The sequence below is a fragment of the Panthera tigris genome, chromosome F3, assembly GCF_018350195.1.
Source record: "Panthera tigris isolate Pti1 chromosome F3, P.tigris_Pti1_mat1.1, whole genome shotgun sequence".
Classification (NCBI taxonomy): domain Eukaryota; kingdom Metazoa; phylum Chordata; class Mammalia; order Carnivora; family Felidae; genus Panthera; species Panthera tigris.
In genome coordinates this window covers 25,420,059-25,433,780 of record NC_056678.1, presented here as the reverse complement: position 1 = coordinate 25,433,780, position 13,722 = coordinate 25,420,059, and the positions used below count along the sequence as shown (strand labels likewise).

Sequence of the window (13,722 nt, the reverse complement as noted above, 5' to 3'; positions counted from 1 at the left end):
GCATGTATAGAGTTCTCATGGACTGTATTCCACTTCACAACCTACAGCAGCCTAATTCTAGTACCCTCTTCTTATCAGGTACTCCCAAATTTGGTTTTGTTCTATTTTTGAGTGAGGAGAATTGCTGGCTGTGGGCATGGTGCTCGCGGTTGGCTTGACAGATACAGAAAACTAACCTTAACCTGTAAGGAAGTGTTTCACCTTTGCCTCGGTTAAAGGGGCATTCATTACTGCGTCTGCTCATAAACAAATCTCTCCCCACAGAGCTTGATGCATTAGATGCCAATGATGAATTGACTCCTCTGGGACGAATCCTGGCTAAGCTCCCCATTGAGCCTCGTTTTGGCAAAATGATGATAATGGGATGTATTTTCTAGTAAGTGCTTTGTCTTATTGCTGATACTTAAGTGGCAGAACAATGTCAGAATCTTATTCCCTTCCCCATAAAAAACAGAAGACAAAACTAACTTCTGAAGTATAGAAGTGGCCTACTGTAGATACTGAGGAAAGTATGAAGTGCGGAGAATGAATCGTTTCAGTAGATGGACACCTGGGCCCAACTTGTTGGGGGAAAGAGCTAGTTTCTCAAAAGAGAAGTGCAGTTACTCTCAGGGGCTTAAGTAGTTGTTTTTGAAAGAGAAATAGCATTAGGAAATTTTGAAGATGGAGAGATTTGAAAAGATGGGAGAAGAGAGAATAAGGAAAGAAAAAATGTAATACTTGGTCATAATTTATGATTAATATGCATCCATTAATCTCAGAGCTCCTTATTTATTTTTTCCCTTTCTGCTTCTGGAGAGAGCAGCTGTAGAAGTTCTTTGTTAAACCAACTCACTGCAAATAAAGCAGTATCATGGCCAAGAAAGGCTCTGACCCACAGTGACAGTACTGCTCGTGAACTGCTAGAACCAGACTGCGATCTGACTGTATTTCCTGTCTCTTTCAGTGTGGGAGATGCCGTCTGTACCATCTCTGCTGCCACCTGCTTTCCGGAGCCGTTCATTAGTGAAGGAAAGCGACTGGGTTATGTTCATCGAAATTTTGCCGGAAACAGATTTTCTGATCATGTGGCTCTTTTATCAGTATTCCAAGCTTGGGATGATGCTAGGTATGGGTTTGAAAGAGAAGAGTTGTAAGATGTGAGAACCGTCTCCAGTTTCTAATGTGATACTGGGCTTTGAGAATGACTCTTTGTCTATTTCAGAATGGGTGGAGAAGAAGCAGAGATACGTTTTTGTGAGCACAAAAGACTCAATATGGCTACACTAAGAATGACTTGGGAAGCCAAAGTTCAGCTCAAAGAGATTCTGATTAATTCTGGATTTCCAGAAGGTAATGACTCACATTCTTGAAACCTCCCTGAAGGATGTTTATGTAGCGTGCACACGTTGACAGTGCAGTATATTTTAGCTTCACTTTAGACCCTGTGCTTTTTCTGTGTTCCTAGCTATTTCTTAGTTATTGGAACCATAGTGATAATCCGTTTTTCACCTTTATTCAGCCTTTTAAAAAAGGAAATGGAAGGTTGTGATGCTCAAATTGTAACACACTACAAAGATGATTAATAGATGTTTTAAAAACTGTACTACTTTTTAGAGACTTTTTAAAGTCTCTTTTATCTTAAGAAGGGGCATAGCTTTTAGCAGTTTTAGAATGAGCGGTTTGTTGAATTACCTCAATTAGTGGTTTGTGAAGTTGACTGATCAGCCTGCCCATGTGTTCACGTGTAGATATGAAATTTACCATGTTAAATTTTAAGTGGCTTTAATTAAGGCTTTCGTGTGCTGGCAGGTAAGAGGGCTTGGATGTGTGCTGGAGAAACAATCCAGCTGTTTATTTCATATGTGAATTGAGCTATTGAACTCCATCTTCTCTAGAAAGAATGGCTATTTAAGAACACTAGATGGAATATTTTTATTGTCCTGTTGGTCTAGCTCTTATTCAGAGAGTAGATGATTAAACCAATGTATGCAGAGGGGTTTTGTTTTTTTGTCTTTAAGTAATCACTCCAGGCTTATGTTGTGGTCAAGTCTGTATTAGAAAATACAGGTATTTTAGTTTTTTTGTTGTGGAGACTCAGAGTTTCTCCTTGAACTTAATGTGGGTGCAAGAGTTCAGAGAATAGAGGAAGTCAGGCAGGCAGGTTATCGGAAAAAAGACATGGGAAGGAGTCAGTTCGCCTAATTCTCTTAACTAGTTTACATGCAGTATGGGATCATTACCCAGATATCTGATATTTTTACCCCATTCCTCTTAACAGATTGCTTGCTGACACAAGTGTTTACTAACACCGGACCAGATAATAATTTGGATGTTGTTATCTCTCTCCTGGCTTTCGGGGTGTACCCTAATGTGTGCTATCATAAGGAAAAGAGAAAGATTCTCACCACTGAAGGGCGTAATGCACTTATCCACAAGTCGTCTGTTAATTGTCCTTTCAGTAGCCAAGACATGAAGTACCCATCTCCCTTCTTTGTATTTGGTGAAAAGGTAAGAAAAGATTCGCTTAGAAAAATTAGCATTGAAAATCTAGGTTGTCCTTACTTATTAAAGTGCAGTGGGAACATGAGTTTTCATTTTCTTTAAATTTTTTTTTTTTGACGTTCATTTATTTTTGAGACACAGAGAGACAGAGCATGAACGGGGGAGGGGCAGAGAGAGAGGGAGACACAGAATCTGAAGCAGGCTCCAGGCTCTGAGCTGTCAGCACAGAGCCCGACGCGGGGCTCGAACTCACGGACCGCGAGATCATGACCTGAGCTGAAGTCGGACACTTAACCGACTGAGCCACCCAGGCGCCCCGAGTTTTCATTTTCAAAGCATAAGTTCATTATCATTATTTGGGAATTAGAATGTCCTCTATTTCCTCTTGCCTCTTTTTCCATCTGCAGATTCGAACCCGAGCCATCTCTGCTAAAGGCATGACCTTAGTCACCCCCCTGCAGTTGCTTCTCTTTGCCTCCAAGAAAGTCCAGTCTGATGGGCAGATTGTGCTTGTGGATGACTGGTACGGAGTTTCAGATGTGAACTACAAACTGCATTCTTAAAGTTGTGGTGTAAGGGGATACAGCTGCCAATCTAACTTAATTTGTGAAACATGACAATTTCGTGACACAGTGAGGTGCTTTATAACATTGTCTTTTCTTGGAGAGTGGTATACTTTGGCGGTTCATACTCAGTAGTAAGTCTTACATGACCTATACCAATAGAAGCAGATGCATTACGCATTGGAGCTATATCTGCCCCCATGAATACTACCCTAGGGAATCAGAATCCAATTGGAACTTGGGGGGTACTTCTTTTGTATACTGTGTTGGTTAGAGACGACTGGTAAGCATGTAGTAATTAGCACTTGACAAAAATGGAGATCTTAGTGACCAGTCAGTAGGCTCAGTCATATTCCTGAAAACTTGTAACACTCCAGCAGTGTGTAATTTCTTCCATTCTTTTATTGAAGCTAAGTGATCTGCATTGCTAACCTAACAGTATTTTGCTTGAAAAACTTCTTGGTTCTCAATACCTGCCAGTAGCTAGCAGTGAGTTTTAAGAAATTAAGTGTAGACGGTTATCATTCTTGATACCTGTAGTTGAAAGTATTGGTACTTAGTAAGAAGTTAAATTTATTCTTTCAGTTACCATGTATGAAATAGGGAGGTAGTAGTATTTTGCTATATGTACCCTTGTTGTACTTTGTCGTTTTTCTCTATTTTAGGATCAGATTGCAAATATCTCATGAAGCTGCTGCCTGTATCACTGCTCTCCGGGCAGCCATGGAGGCTCTGGTTGTTGAAGTAACCAAACAACCTAATATCATCAGCCAGTTGGACCCCGTTAATGAGCATATGCTGAACATGATCCGCCAAATCTCTAGGCCCTCAGCTGCTGGTATCAACCTCATGATTGGCAGTACACGGTGAGTACCCCAGTAACTTCTCTTTGAACCAAGCTGAGGACAGGAATCTTTTTTTTTTCTTTCCTGTCTTAAGCTATTTATTTATTTATTTATTTTGAGAGGGAGAGAACACGAGAAGGGGAGGGACAGAGAGAGAGGGAGAGAATGAATTTCTAGCAGGCTCCAAGCTGCCAGCATGGAGCCTGGTATGGGGCTTGATCTCGAGAATCATGAGATCATTGACCTGAGCTGAAATCAGGAGTCAGACGCTTAACCAGCTGAGCCACCCAGGCGCCCCAGAGGACAGTGATCTTACACTGGCCTAAAATTCCCACAGTTAACTGATAGAAGCCTGGTTATTTAAGTTAAAATTCTAGACGTACACTCAATATGAAATATAATGCTGGTTAACACACTCAGAAGGATGTTACTAACTTTTGTCTCTGTTAATGATATATTATGTCAGTGCATATTGGGAGTTTGAAGGGGACCTTGAAAGTACATTCAAAGCCCAGGGTGGGTCACATGACAGGAAAATGACAGAGCCCAGACAGTTCTTTTTGCACAGTACTGTTTTGCTATCTCTAGCGAAAAAATGTTGGTGGGTGTTAAATTGCTGCTTCTTCAAATGAAAAGCCTCAAGGTTTATCTTAGGGAAGTGGAAGAATGTGAATATCTTAGAATGCCTGGGTGGCTCAATCGGTTAAGCTTCTGACTCTTGATTTCAGCTCAGGTCATGATCTCATGGTTCGTTGAGTGCCAGCGCCCCAAGTCACGCTCTGCACTGACAGCATGGAGCCTGCCTGGCTCTTCTCTCCCTCTCTGCCCCTACCCAGTTTGCTTTCTCGCTCTCAAAATAAATAAACTTTTTAAAGAGAAGAGTGTGAGTATCTTGAAGGGTAAAGAGAAGAATGTGAAATATCTTAATTCTTAAATTTTTTTCTTTGGTTCACTTTTTTTCACCTTTTTATTTGCCCACAACCTTTTATATGGAAACATTTGATACCTGCAGAAATGGCAACCCCCGTATGGTATCATAACCTAAACTCCCTAATCACCAGCATCTTGTGCCACTTGCTTTCATATATCTGTTTGCACAAACACACCACTTTTTCTTAATCCTTTGTGATGGACTCTCAGCGGTTGTTATTTTACATTGGTATACTTAGTGTATCATTTAAGCACATAGCTGCAATACCATGATCACACTCCAAAAATTTAAGTGTTGTGATAACACTAATATACAAACATACTAAAATTTTTCTAATTACCCAAAAATATTCCTTAATCTCCCTCTTAAGGATCACTTACTGCATTTGGTTATAAACTACTGTAATTTTAACATATAGAACTGTTATGTGCTTTATGGATTCTGGGTCACATCTCGCTATAACTGATTTACTTCTTAAAACTTATTAATCATAGCACATAGTATTCATTGTATTCTTGGCACTGCTAAGTGCTTTTCTGATATTTGATCTGTGATGTAGGTAGATCTTGTTCCTTTAATATGAATGAGGGAACAAGCACAGAGAAGTTCAGACTGAAGGCCATAGAGCTAGTGAATGGTAGGACTGGATTCAGACTAAGACCATAGCGACTCCTAAAACAGTACTCTTATTTATTGTGTTAATACTTTGCCCTGCCCAGAGGGTCAAATATATGAAGAATTATTGAGAATAGTCTTCAAAAAGAAAGGTAGATAATAAGTGTCATAGGCAGATACAACTGTAGTGCTCATGGGTGTTTAGAAGAGGAAAGATTACTTTTGGCAGGAGGGATCATGATTAAGGAGGCTTCACATATAATCTGCTCTGTGAAGGACAAAAGTCCTGACCTAGAAAGGATGGGATAAATACAAGACAGAGTTCAAGTTGCGTAAATATAACGATGGCCTGAATTACAGTAGGGAGAATTGAAATGGAGAGAAGTGAGTGGATTAGACAGGTTTGCAAGAGAATTGGGAAGAACTGGTGATGGGTTGCAATGGGGGGAATAGTGCATGGAAGGAGTGAAGACAAACCCCAGCCACATTTCTGACTTGGACAGCTGCTGAATTCAGAGTGCTAGTCTCTAAGGAAAGCTGCAGAGGAGGAGGAGTAAGCAGTGTGGGGTATGCTGAACTGGGGTTTTTGGTGAGACATCTTGATTTATGCAGTTTTTCATTACCCCTCATTTTCTTTGTACTTTTCCTAGGTATGGAGATGGTCCACGTCCTCCCAAGATGGCTCGATATGATAATGGAAGTGGATATAGATGGGGAACTTCTGGTTATGGTGGTGGAGGCTATGGCAGCGGAGGCTACGGAGGTGGCGGAGGCTATGGTGGTAGTGGAGGCTTCGGTGGCAGTGGCTATGGTGGTGGCCCCAACTCCTTTCGGGCAGGCTTTGGCGGAGGCTATAGAGGAGGTGCCCGTGGTGGCTTTAGAGGTGTCTCAGGAGGCGACTACAGAGGGGCTAGTGGAGGAGGCTTCAGAGGATCTGGGGGATTCCAGCAAGGGGGTATGAGAGGGGGCTTTGGGGGAGGTTACTTTGGACAAGGAAGAGGAGGTGGTGGCTATTAAAGCTTGGTTATGTCAGTTCCTATGCATAGACAGTAAAAAAAAAAAAAAAAAAAAAAAATTTTTTTTGCATGCTACCTATTTCCCCCAAGTTGTTTATTTGATGCCAGTAAGTAAACCCATTTTCCATCCATTTTGTGGTTCATTGTAGTTTAAGGAAACCAAGCGTATAGCTACATTAGTGGTTTTGTTTATATTATGTAAAATATGATGACCTATTATAAAAGTACCACAGTTTGTATTTTTTCTTTAAGGAGTAAAGATTTGCCCTTAAAATTAACTTGATATTTTCTTGGCTTTAGTTTACTACAATAGAAAATAAAGTATTATACCAAATACTGGCCATGTAGTTCGTTGTTGACCTTACATGGTAGAGTAATTTTACAATGCCAGTTACATCTATTAGTTAGTTTTAAGCTTCACAGGAAAAATTGTACTTTCAGTTTTCCAAAGTATACCAAGTGATATTACTGCTTGTAGTAGTTAAAATAAATAGCCTTGAAATGGAATTGTTATTCTTACAGCAAATCCTGGCCAGTACACAATTTCACATGGACCTCTGCACTTGAATAAAACTTTTGACCTACGGCTGAATATTTTTACTTTTTCCCAAGCTTTGTCTTTGAAAAGTCTAAGACCAAGGTCAGCATTCTCTTTTCTAGTTAGTTTGTAGTGTAAAAATTAATTTTAATTAGAATTAAAAATTAACCTACAAAACTCTTTAATGATTATAAATCAAAGAATGAACCTTCACCAGTGCATCAAGTTTTAGTAGAGATGTTTATACATTTATAACACTATATGGTTTTCAATAAATTTTCACGTTTCTGACTTGAGAAATAGCACAGTATAGGAGAGATTACAAAGGCTTGGACTGAGTAGAATTGGGCTCATCTTAAAGCTGCAGATCTCAAGATTGTACTTCCAACTATGATTTCCTTTCTGAGCATCAGATCCTATTAACAACTGCTGCTTAGATATCCACAGAAATCAAGAACTCCGCACTTTCCAGACTGAAGAGAACCACCTAATTCACCCGGTGCCCTATCCTATACTGTGTTCCCCGTTCATCTGTGGTTTTTGGTGTGTGTGTGTGTGTGTGTGTGTTTGTTTTAATCACAGGAGTTTTAGCTGCTTCTGGCCAAAGCCTTAAACACTTTCTGGTTGTGCTTTCGTAAACCAGCTGCCTGTTCTCTTCAGGCTTGTGTTCACTTGGAAGTGCAGTGATGCTGTAGCGTAAACATTCCCATACAAATCTCATACCACCGCCACCCACTCCTGGCTTAAACCATTGGTTCCCTAGAGCCTTCAGAGTAGAAACTGCTCTCCCTTCTCCTCCAGCCTCAGTCCTACTCCCCAGCCATACTGAACTTCTAGCCTCATCAGTGCACCATGCTTTCTCTTGCCTTTTGCACATGTTATGACAACTCCCACAGAACATATACACTCAGTAATACCTCACTCACCTGGTACTCATTTCACCAACAGCTTTAACTACAAATGAGAAATCAAAAGATGACCAGAATGGCCAAGAGAGATGACAATTACATTCCCTAGAACTTGAAAGAACCAATTAGGCATAATCTTTTAGTCTTTTGCTAAGAACCTAAGGAAATGCCTAGGCAGATTTCTAGAGCTCTTCTCTTTGTGGCTCCCTGCTGCCTGTGTTTGCTCCACCAATTATAGCTATCCTCCCTAAAACAGCCTCTGTCTCTTGAGCTCCGTGAAACTGCTTGTGCTGTGCTTGGTTCTTTCTTCCTCTGCCATGATCTACCAGTTACTTGTATGGAGATAACAGCTTTGTGGGTTTTTTTAAATAGGTCATTTGGTTTTCTAGTTGTTTGCATGGGAGTGGGGAGGAAAATCAGCCATCAGACTGTCCATAGTGGAAGTGGAAGTCAACTTAAGTTGATTTTAATTGTCAAAAGAACCCATTGTAACCTCCAGAAACCATTCCTTTTTAAGAATTATCAGACACATGGAGCGGAAGGCCATGTGGAGGATTACTTTGTGGCATATTAATATACCTGGAGATACCGAGGCACCTGGGTGGCTCAGCTGGTTAAGTGTTCGACTTCGGCTCAGGTCATGATCTCATGGGTTCCTGATTTCGAGCCCGGTTTGAGCTCCATGCTGGCAGCTCAGAGCCTGGAGCCTGTTTTGGATTCTGTGTCTCCCTCTCTCTGCCTGTCCCCTGCTCACACATTCTGTCTCTCAAAAATAAACATTAAAAAAAAATACCTGGAGATATCAACCAATGTGCCGTGTTTCCTTTCTTTCTCAAACGTCCCTCTATATCTGCCTGGAACGAAAAGAATATTCAGTTTAAGGGATGTTGCAGGTGCGAGGTGACTGGAAAGCGTTTCCAAAACAAGAAAGCCGATTGTACCCCTTTCCCATTCAGGAGATGAAAAGGGCTAGACACAGTAGGGTGAAAGAATTGGGGAGAAAGATCTGTGGAAGGGTGTAAAGTTGCTGCTCACCACACACGTTCATTGGGGTTTGGAAGTGTAGGGAAATTTGGCACTGACAAAACTGGGTCTCCCCTGCTAGAAATTTAGGCCGGGATAAGAATGGACCTGTCGTGTGATGGTATCTTCACTGTGTACTTCTCAGTTTGAAGGTTGTAGCAGTGATGACTCAGTGGCTTTCTTTGAGGCTGAGGGTGATACAGAAGGGAATCGCAGAGATTCCTCTGGGCCCAGAGAGGGAATAAGCCGATGTGCCAGTTCTGGGAAACCGTGCTCTGTGTAGTCTTTGTGTCAAGAGGCTGTCAACGCTGTGTCCCTAAACAACAGCTACAGTTTGATGGGATCTCCTCTATGTTGTGAGTGTGCACATAAAATCCTCTGGACCTCACCTCTGCCAGAGGAACAGACCAGGAGACCAAGAACAGTTGTGTCCGCTTAGGGTCAGCACAGACACCTAGAAAGAGGACCTCAACTGTGTGTGGCAAAGCACATATTTGAAAGCCAGTTTCCCTGCCTCTGATTTTAGAAGCAGAATTGGGATAAGAGAAACACCGCCAGAAATGGAAGTGTGAATTACCCTGAAACTGATGGATGGTTTTGGTTTTGACTGGAAAAAGTTCCTGAATCCACTGGATTTACCTGAAAGGCAAGTTAATTAGAAATGTATTTGTGTCCTGTGATATTTGTAGACTGTCCTATTTGGTGTAGTGTAAATTCTGAATCATGTGAAGAAAATTCACTACTGAATCAGAGCTGATTACAGTTACTGAACTACTTAGTGATAATTTAGCTTTTAGTAAAGAATCTACTTGGGAACTAATTAGGGTGACCAACTGTCCCAGTTTACCCAGGACTGAAACATGGAAACTGCTAAAACTGGGAAAGTACTATGCAAAGTGGAACAAGTTGGTCCCCGTAGGATAATCTTAATGGGAGATCGTTCAGGAATTTCCAAACTTTGAAATCACATATTCCCTTCAAACCTAGAAATTAATTATAGAGATGTTAAAGGAAATTATATAATCCAGTGTTTAACACTTCTCACTTTGGTAAACCTATGTAGTATTTTCCATACTAACCTATAAAAATATGAACTATATATACTTAGTGGTTATTTTTAATACTTTAGTAATAATTGGAATGATTTTTAAAAAAATTTTTATCTTTTTAAAATAATAGGAAGTACAATAGGATTTGATTAACCCTCTGATATAAATAAAATCTAAAGTTTTTTGGCATTAGTAATAGTTCTAAGCATTTCCAAATTAAATTAGTATGCTAATGACAGCTGTCAATGGCTTCAGAATTTTATTGGTAAGTAAAAGTGCACCTTATACAAATGCAAAATCTAAAAAATGATAAAAAATTTTGTATTGTCATGTTTGGTATTAAAATAGTTACAAGTTGCCCGAGTTTTCTACAGAACAAATGAGTGTTCTGTAGAAAAAGCAACATAATTTTGTTACAAGACCACTTTAGGCTTCAGTTTGAATAGTAACGAATATGTGAAAAGAGACTTAAATATTATGCATGTCAGTGGTCAGAAGCTTCTGTGGGCTGAGAGGCTCCTTTGAGAATATGATGAAAGCTGTGACTCCCCACCAGAAGGCATGCACAAAATTTTTTACTTAAAAGTTTCACTAGATCACAGACCCTTCAAGCCCCTATGTACTTCACTTTAAGAACACCTGATTCAGTTCAATCCACTGAAGTGTACTACTATATTTGTATAGTCTTCTCGTCTTTCATTTTAATAGTTTGGAAAAATTATACCCCTGTCCTCAAATATAATGTTTTCTGGGTGTAGCTGTTGAATCTAGAAGAGAACCCTTACTTCGGGGCAGTTGTCTTGCAAGGAATGGCAACTTTCTCCTATAATCAGAGCAACTTTTCTGTACCCCGTGCTGCCAGAGGAATGCCTTTCCGTCCTTTGATTTGTAGCCAGTTTCACTGCTGCTACTTTGTAAACTGACAGCAGGCTTTGGCATTGTGGGTCCCATTGTGCTGTTCAGTTGAGGTTCTACCCTTAGCTGCCACTGGCATAGTAATGAAATGGGAAGTTTCCACTCCCACTGCCAGTATTACAAAAAAGAAAAATGGGGTTCAAACTCATCCCTTTTCATTCCACACCACGGGCCGCTCATCTAACCTTGATTTGATCGGTCTTTGACCTCTAGAATCCTAACATTTTCATCCTCAGCAACTTTGATGAAATGTCCTTAAAAAGTCCTGGATTGTAAATCTCAGCCTTCAGCACAGGCAGAGACGCCCTAGTATCATTCTTTAAAACTATTGGGGCGCCTGGGTGGCTCAGTCGGTTAAGCGTCCGACTTCAGCTCAGGTCATGATCTCGCGGTCTGTGAGTTCGAGCCCCGCGTCAGGCTCTGTGCTGACCGCTCAGAGCCTGGAGCCTGTTTCAGATTCTGTGTCTCCCTCTCTCTCTCACCCTCCCCCATTCATGCTCTGTCTCTCTCTGTCTCAAAAATAAATAAATGTTAAAAAAAATTTTTAAATAAAACTAGCAGTTACTACTTAGGATGCATGGTACTGTATGGGATGCAATGTTCCTAAGACCTGAGGCCTATATTCTAAGAAATTTACAGTGGAGGGGCACCTAGGTGGTCCAGATGCTTAACCAACTGAACTACCTAGGCATGCCCCCCCTCCCAAAACAAATGTGGTTTTAACATTGTTTTTGATACTTAGTCCAATAAGAGCCTTAGGTGGTCTATGTAGATAGTAGGGAAAAATTAAGTTTATAGCCAATTCCTGATTCATTTCCATTTATCTGCTGGGAACTGGAATAAAGTAAGACAACACAATAGCACTATATTATATAGAATTAGGTTCAATTGTAGGAGACCAGGAAATCCAAAGTAAGAAGTAAACAATACAGAAACATTTCTTCCTCATTCAAGAAGTCCAGAGGTAGTCAGTATAGGGTCAACAGATGTTCCATGTTGGTTTTCATTGTAGGGCTGGTAGGTAGGTGTTCATGTTAGAAATTCATGTTTCTTCCATCTTGTTTTACCATTGTATGGTTTCCATTCAGAATCACCACATGGGCCAAGATAGCAGTTGTTTCTCAAGCCATTACGTTTGAATTCCAGCCAAGCAGAAGGGATAGGACCTTTCTACAAAGTTGTGCACATTATTCCAACTTGCATGTCTCCCTCCAGCTAGGATCTAATCACCTGGCTACACGTAACTGTAACTGAAGTTAGGCATTATGTCTAAATTTGATGGCTGGCTGGGGTGCCTGGGTGGCTTGGTGGTTTAAGCATCTGACTCTTGGTTTCAGTTCAGGTCATGATGTCGCGGTGGTGAGATCGAGCCCCCCACCTCTGACGCTCCATACTCAGCATGGAGTCTGTTTGGTGTTCTCTTTCCTCTCTCTGCCCCTCCCCTGCTCATGCTTTCTCCCAAAATAAACATTAAAAATAAATGAATTAGATGGCTTATGTTCCCTCTAAAATAGGGGTTTCATTTTCTAAGATACAAAAAATGGCCTTTTTCACAAAGCAGAACTATGGATTTTTGTTTATAAAAGGAAATAAGCACTCAGCCTCAAACACTTATCTTCCTTAATTTGACTTTTACTTTGTGTTGCCTGTAACTCAGCGAAGGTGACTCTGTTGCTGTAGAGGATCTCTTGAGGCTGAGAGTTGAATAAGGCAAGGTTATTCTTCAGTTTCATCAGTAGCCTTTTTTTATTCTTTTACACAAGGTCTTGTTAACTGGGTGACATAATTTAAGGTATTGTCCACGGAGGCTTTAACAAGAACAGTCTTTCTATAGTGAATTTAATGAGCTATAAGAGGAGGAATTTTCCTTTCTAATCCTCTTCCTCCACCTTCCTTGTTTTTGGCTTCAGGAAGAGGTGATGGACAAAGACAGGATCTTTTGAGTGAGCAAAAAGCAATAGCTTTGCAAGAGCACGCTGCTCACTCATGGGTCATCTGACTTTTATCTGTTGCTGCCGTTGGTTTCCAGTCTATTTCTCTTTTTTCCTATGCTCACTTCAGAGTAGTTTTTTTTTTTGTTTTTGTGTTTGCTTTTTTTTTTCTCCTATTCTCATGTCCCTAAAGCATGCGAAAGCATTTTTTAGATTTTCTAAGAAATTTGATTGTTCACAAAGTTTTCTCCCTCCTTCACCTTCCCATCTCTCCTTTCCAATGTAACAAATGACCACAACTTTAAAGGTTTAACACCAGTTTATTATCTTACACTTATATAGATAAAAGTCTGACATGCGTCGCCCTGGGCTAAAATCAAGATGGTGACAGGAACTTTCTGGAGGCTTCAGGGGAGGATTTGTTTCCCTGCTCATTTGGGTGGCTGGCAGGATGCAGTTTTTTGCAGTTGTAGGATTGAGATTTGTTTCCTGGATGGTTGTCAGCCGAGGGCTGCTCCCAGCTTCTAGTGGCCAACTACATTCCCTGGGTTATGACTTCCTTCCTCCACCTTCAGAGGAGGCAACAATGGATTGAGTCCCTCTCCTGTTTTCAGTTTCTCTCGCCTCTCCAGTTGCACCACCCTGACCCACCCTCTTGCTTCCCTCTCCCACTTTTAAGGACAAATGTGACTAGATTGCACCCACCTGGATAATCAGGGACACTTTCCTCCTCTCAAGGTCCTCAACTTTAATCACATGTGCAGAGTCCCTTTTGCCATGTAAGGTATGTATTCACAGTTTCTGGGGATTAGGGTGTGGACATCCTTGGGAAGGTCATTATTCTGCTACCACTTATCTTAACCAACTTTCTGGGTCAAAGGCAGACAAATCCTAATTCTCAAAA

General features: G+C 40.8%; 1 protein-coding gene across 2 annotated transcripts in view; it reads left to right on the top strand.

The window, feature by feature from the left end:
* The window catches only part of DHX9 (DExH-box helicase 9), a 51,105-nt gene extending 44,559 nt beyond the window's left edge, over positions 1 to 6,546 (top strand). For both annotated transcript variants that reach the window (XM_042975464.1, XM_007096214.3), the window contains 7 exons: positions 265 to 376; positions 947 to 1,108; positions 1,205 to 1,332; positions 2,261 to 2,490; positions 2,892 to 3,007; positions 3,713 to 3,913; positions 6,089 to 6,546. In XM_042975464.1, coding sequence (XP_042831398.1) covers positions 265 to 376; positions 947 to 1,108; positions 1,205 to 1,332; positions 2,261 to 2,490; positions 2,892 to 3,007; positions 3,713 to 3,913; positions 6,089 to 6,455 — 1,316 coding nt within the window. In that variant the 3' untranslated portion in view covers positions 6,456 to 6,546. The remainder of the gene's footprint in view (positions 1 to 264; positions 377 to 946; positions 1,109 to 1,204; positions 1,333 to 2,260; positions 2,491 to 2,891; positions 3,008 to 3,712; positions 3,914 to 6,088) is intronic.
* The last annotated feature ends 7,176 nt before the right edge of the window (positions 6,547 to 13,722 follow it).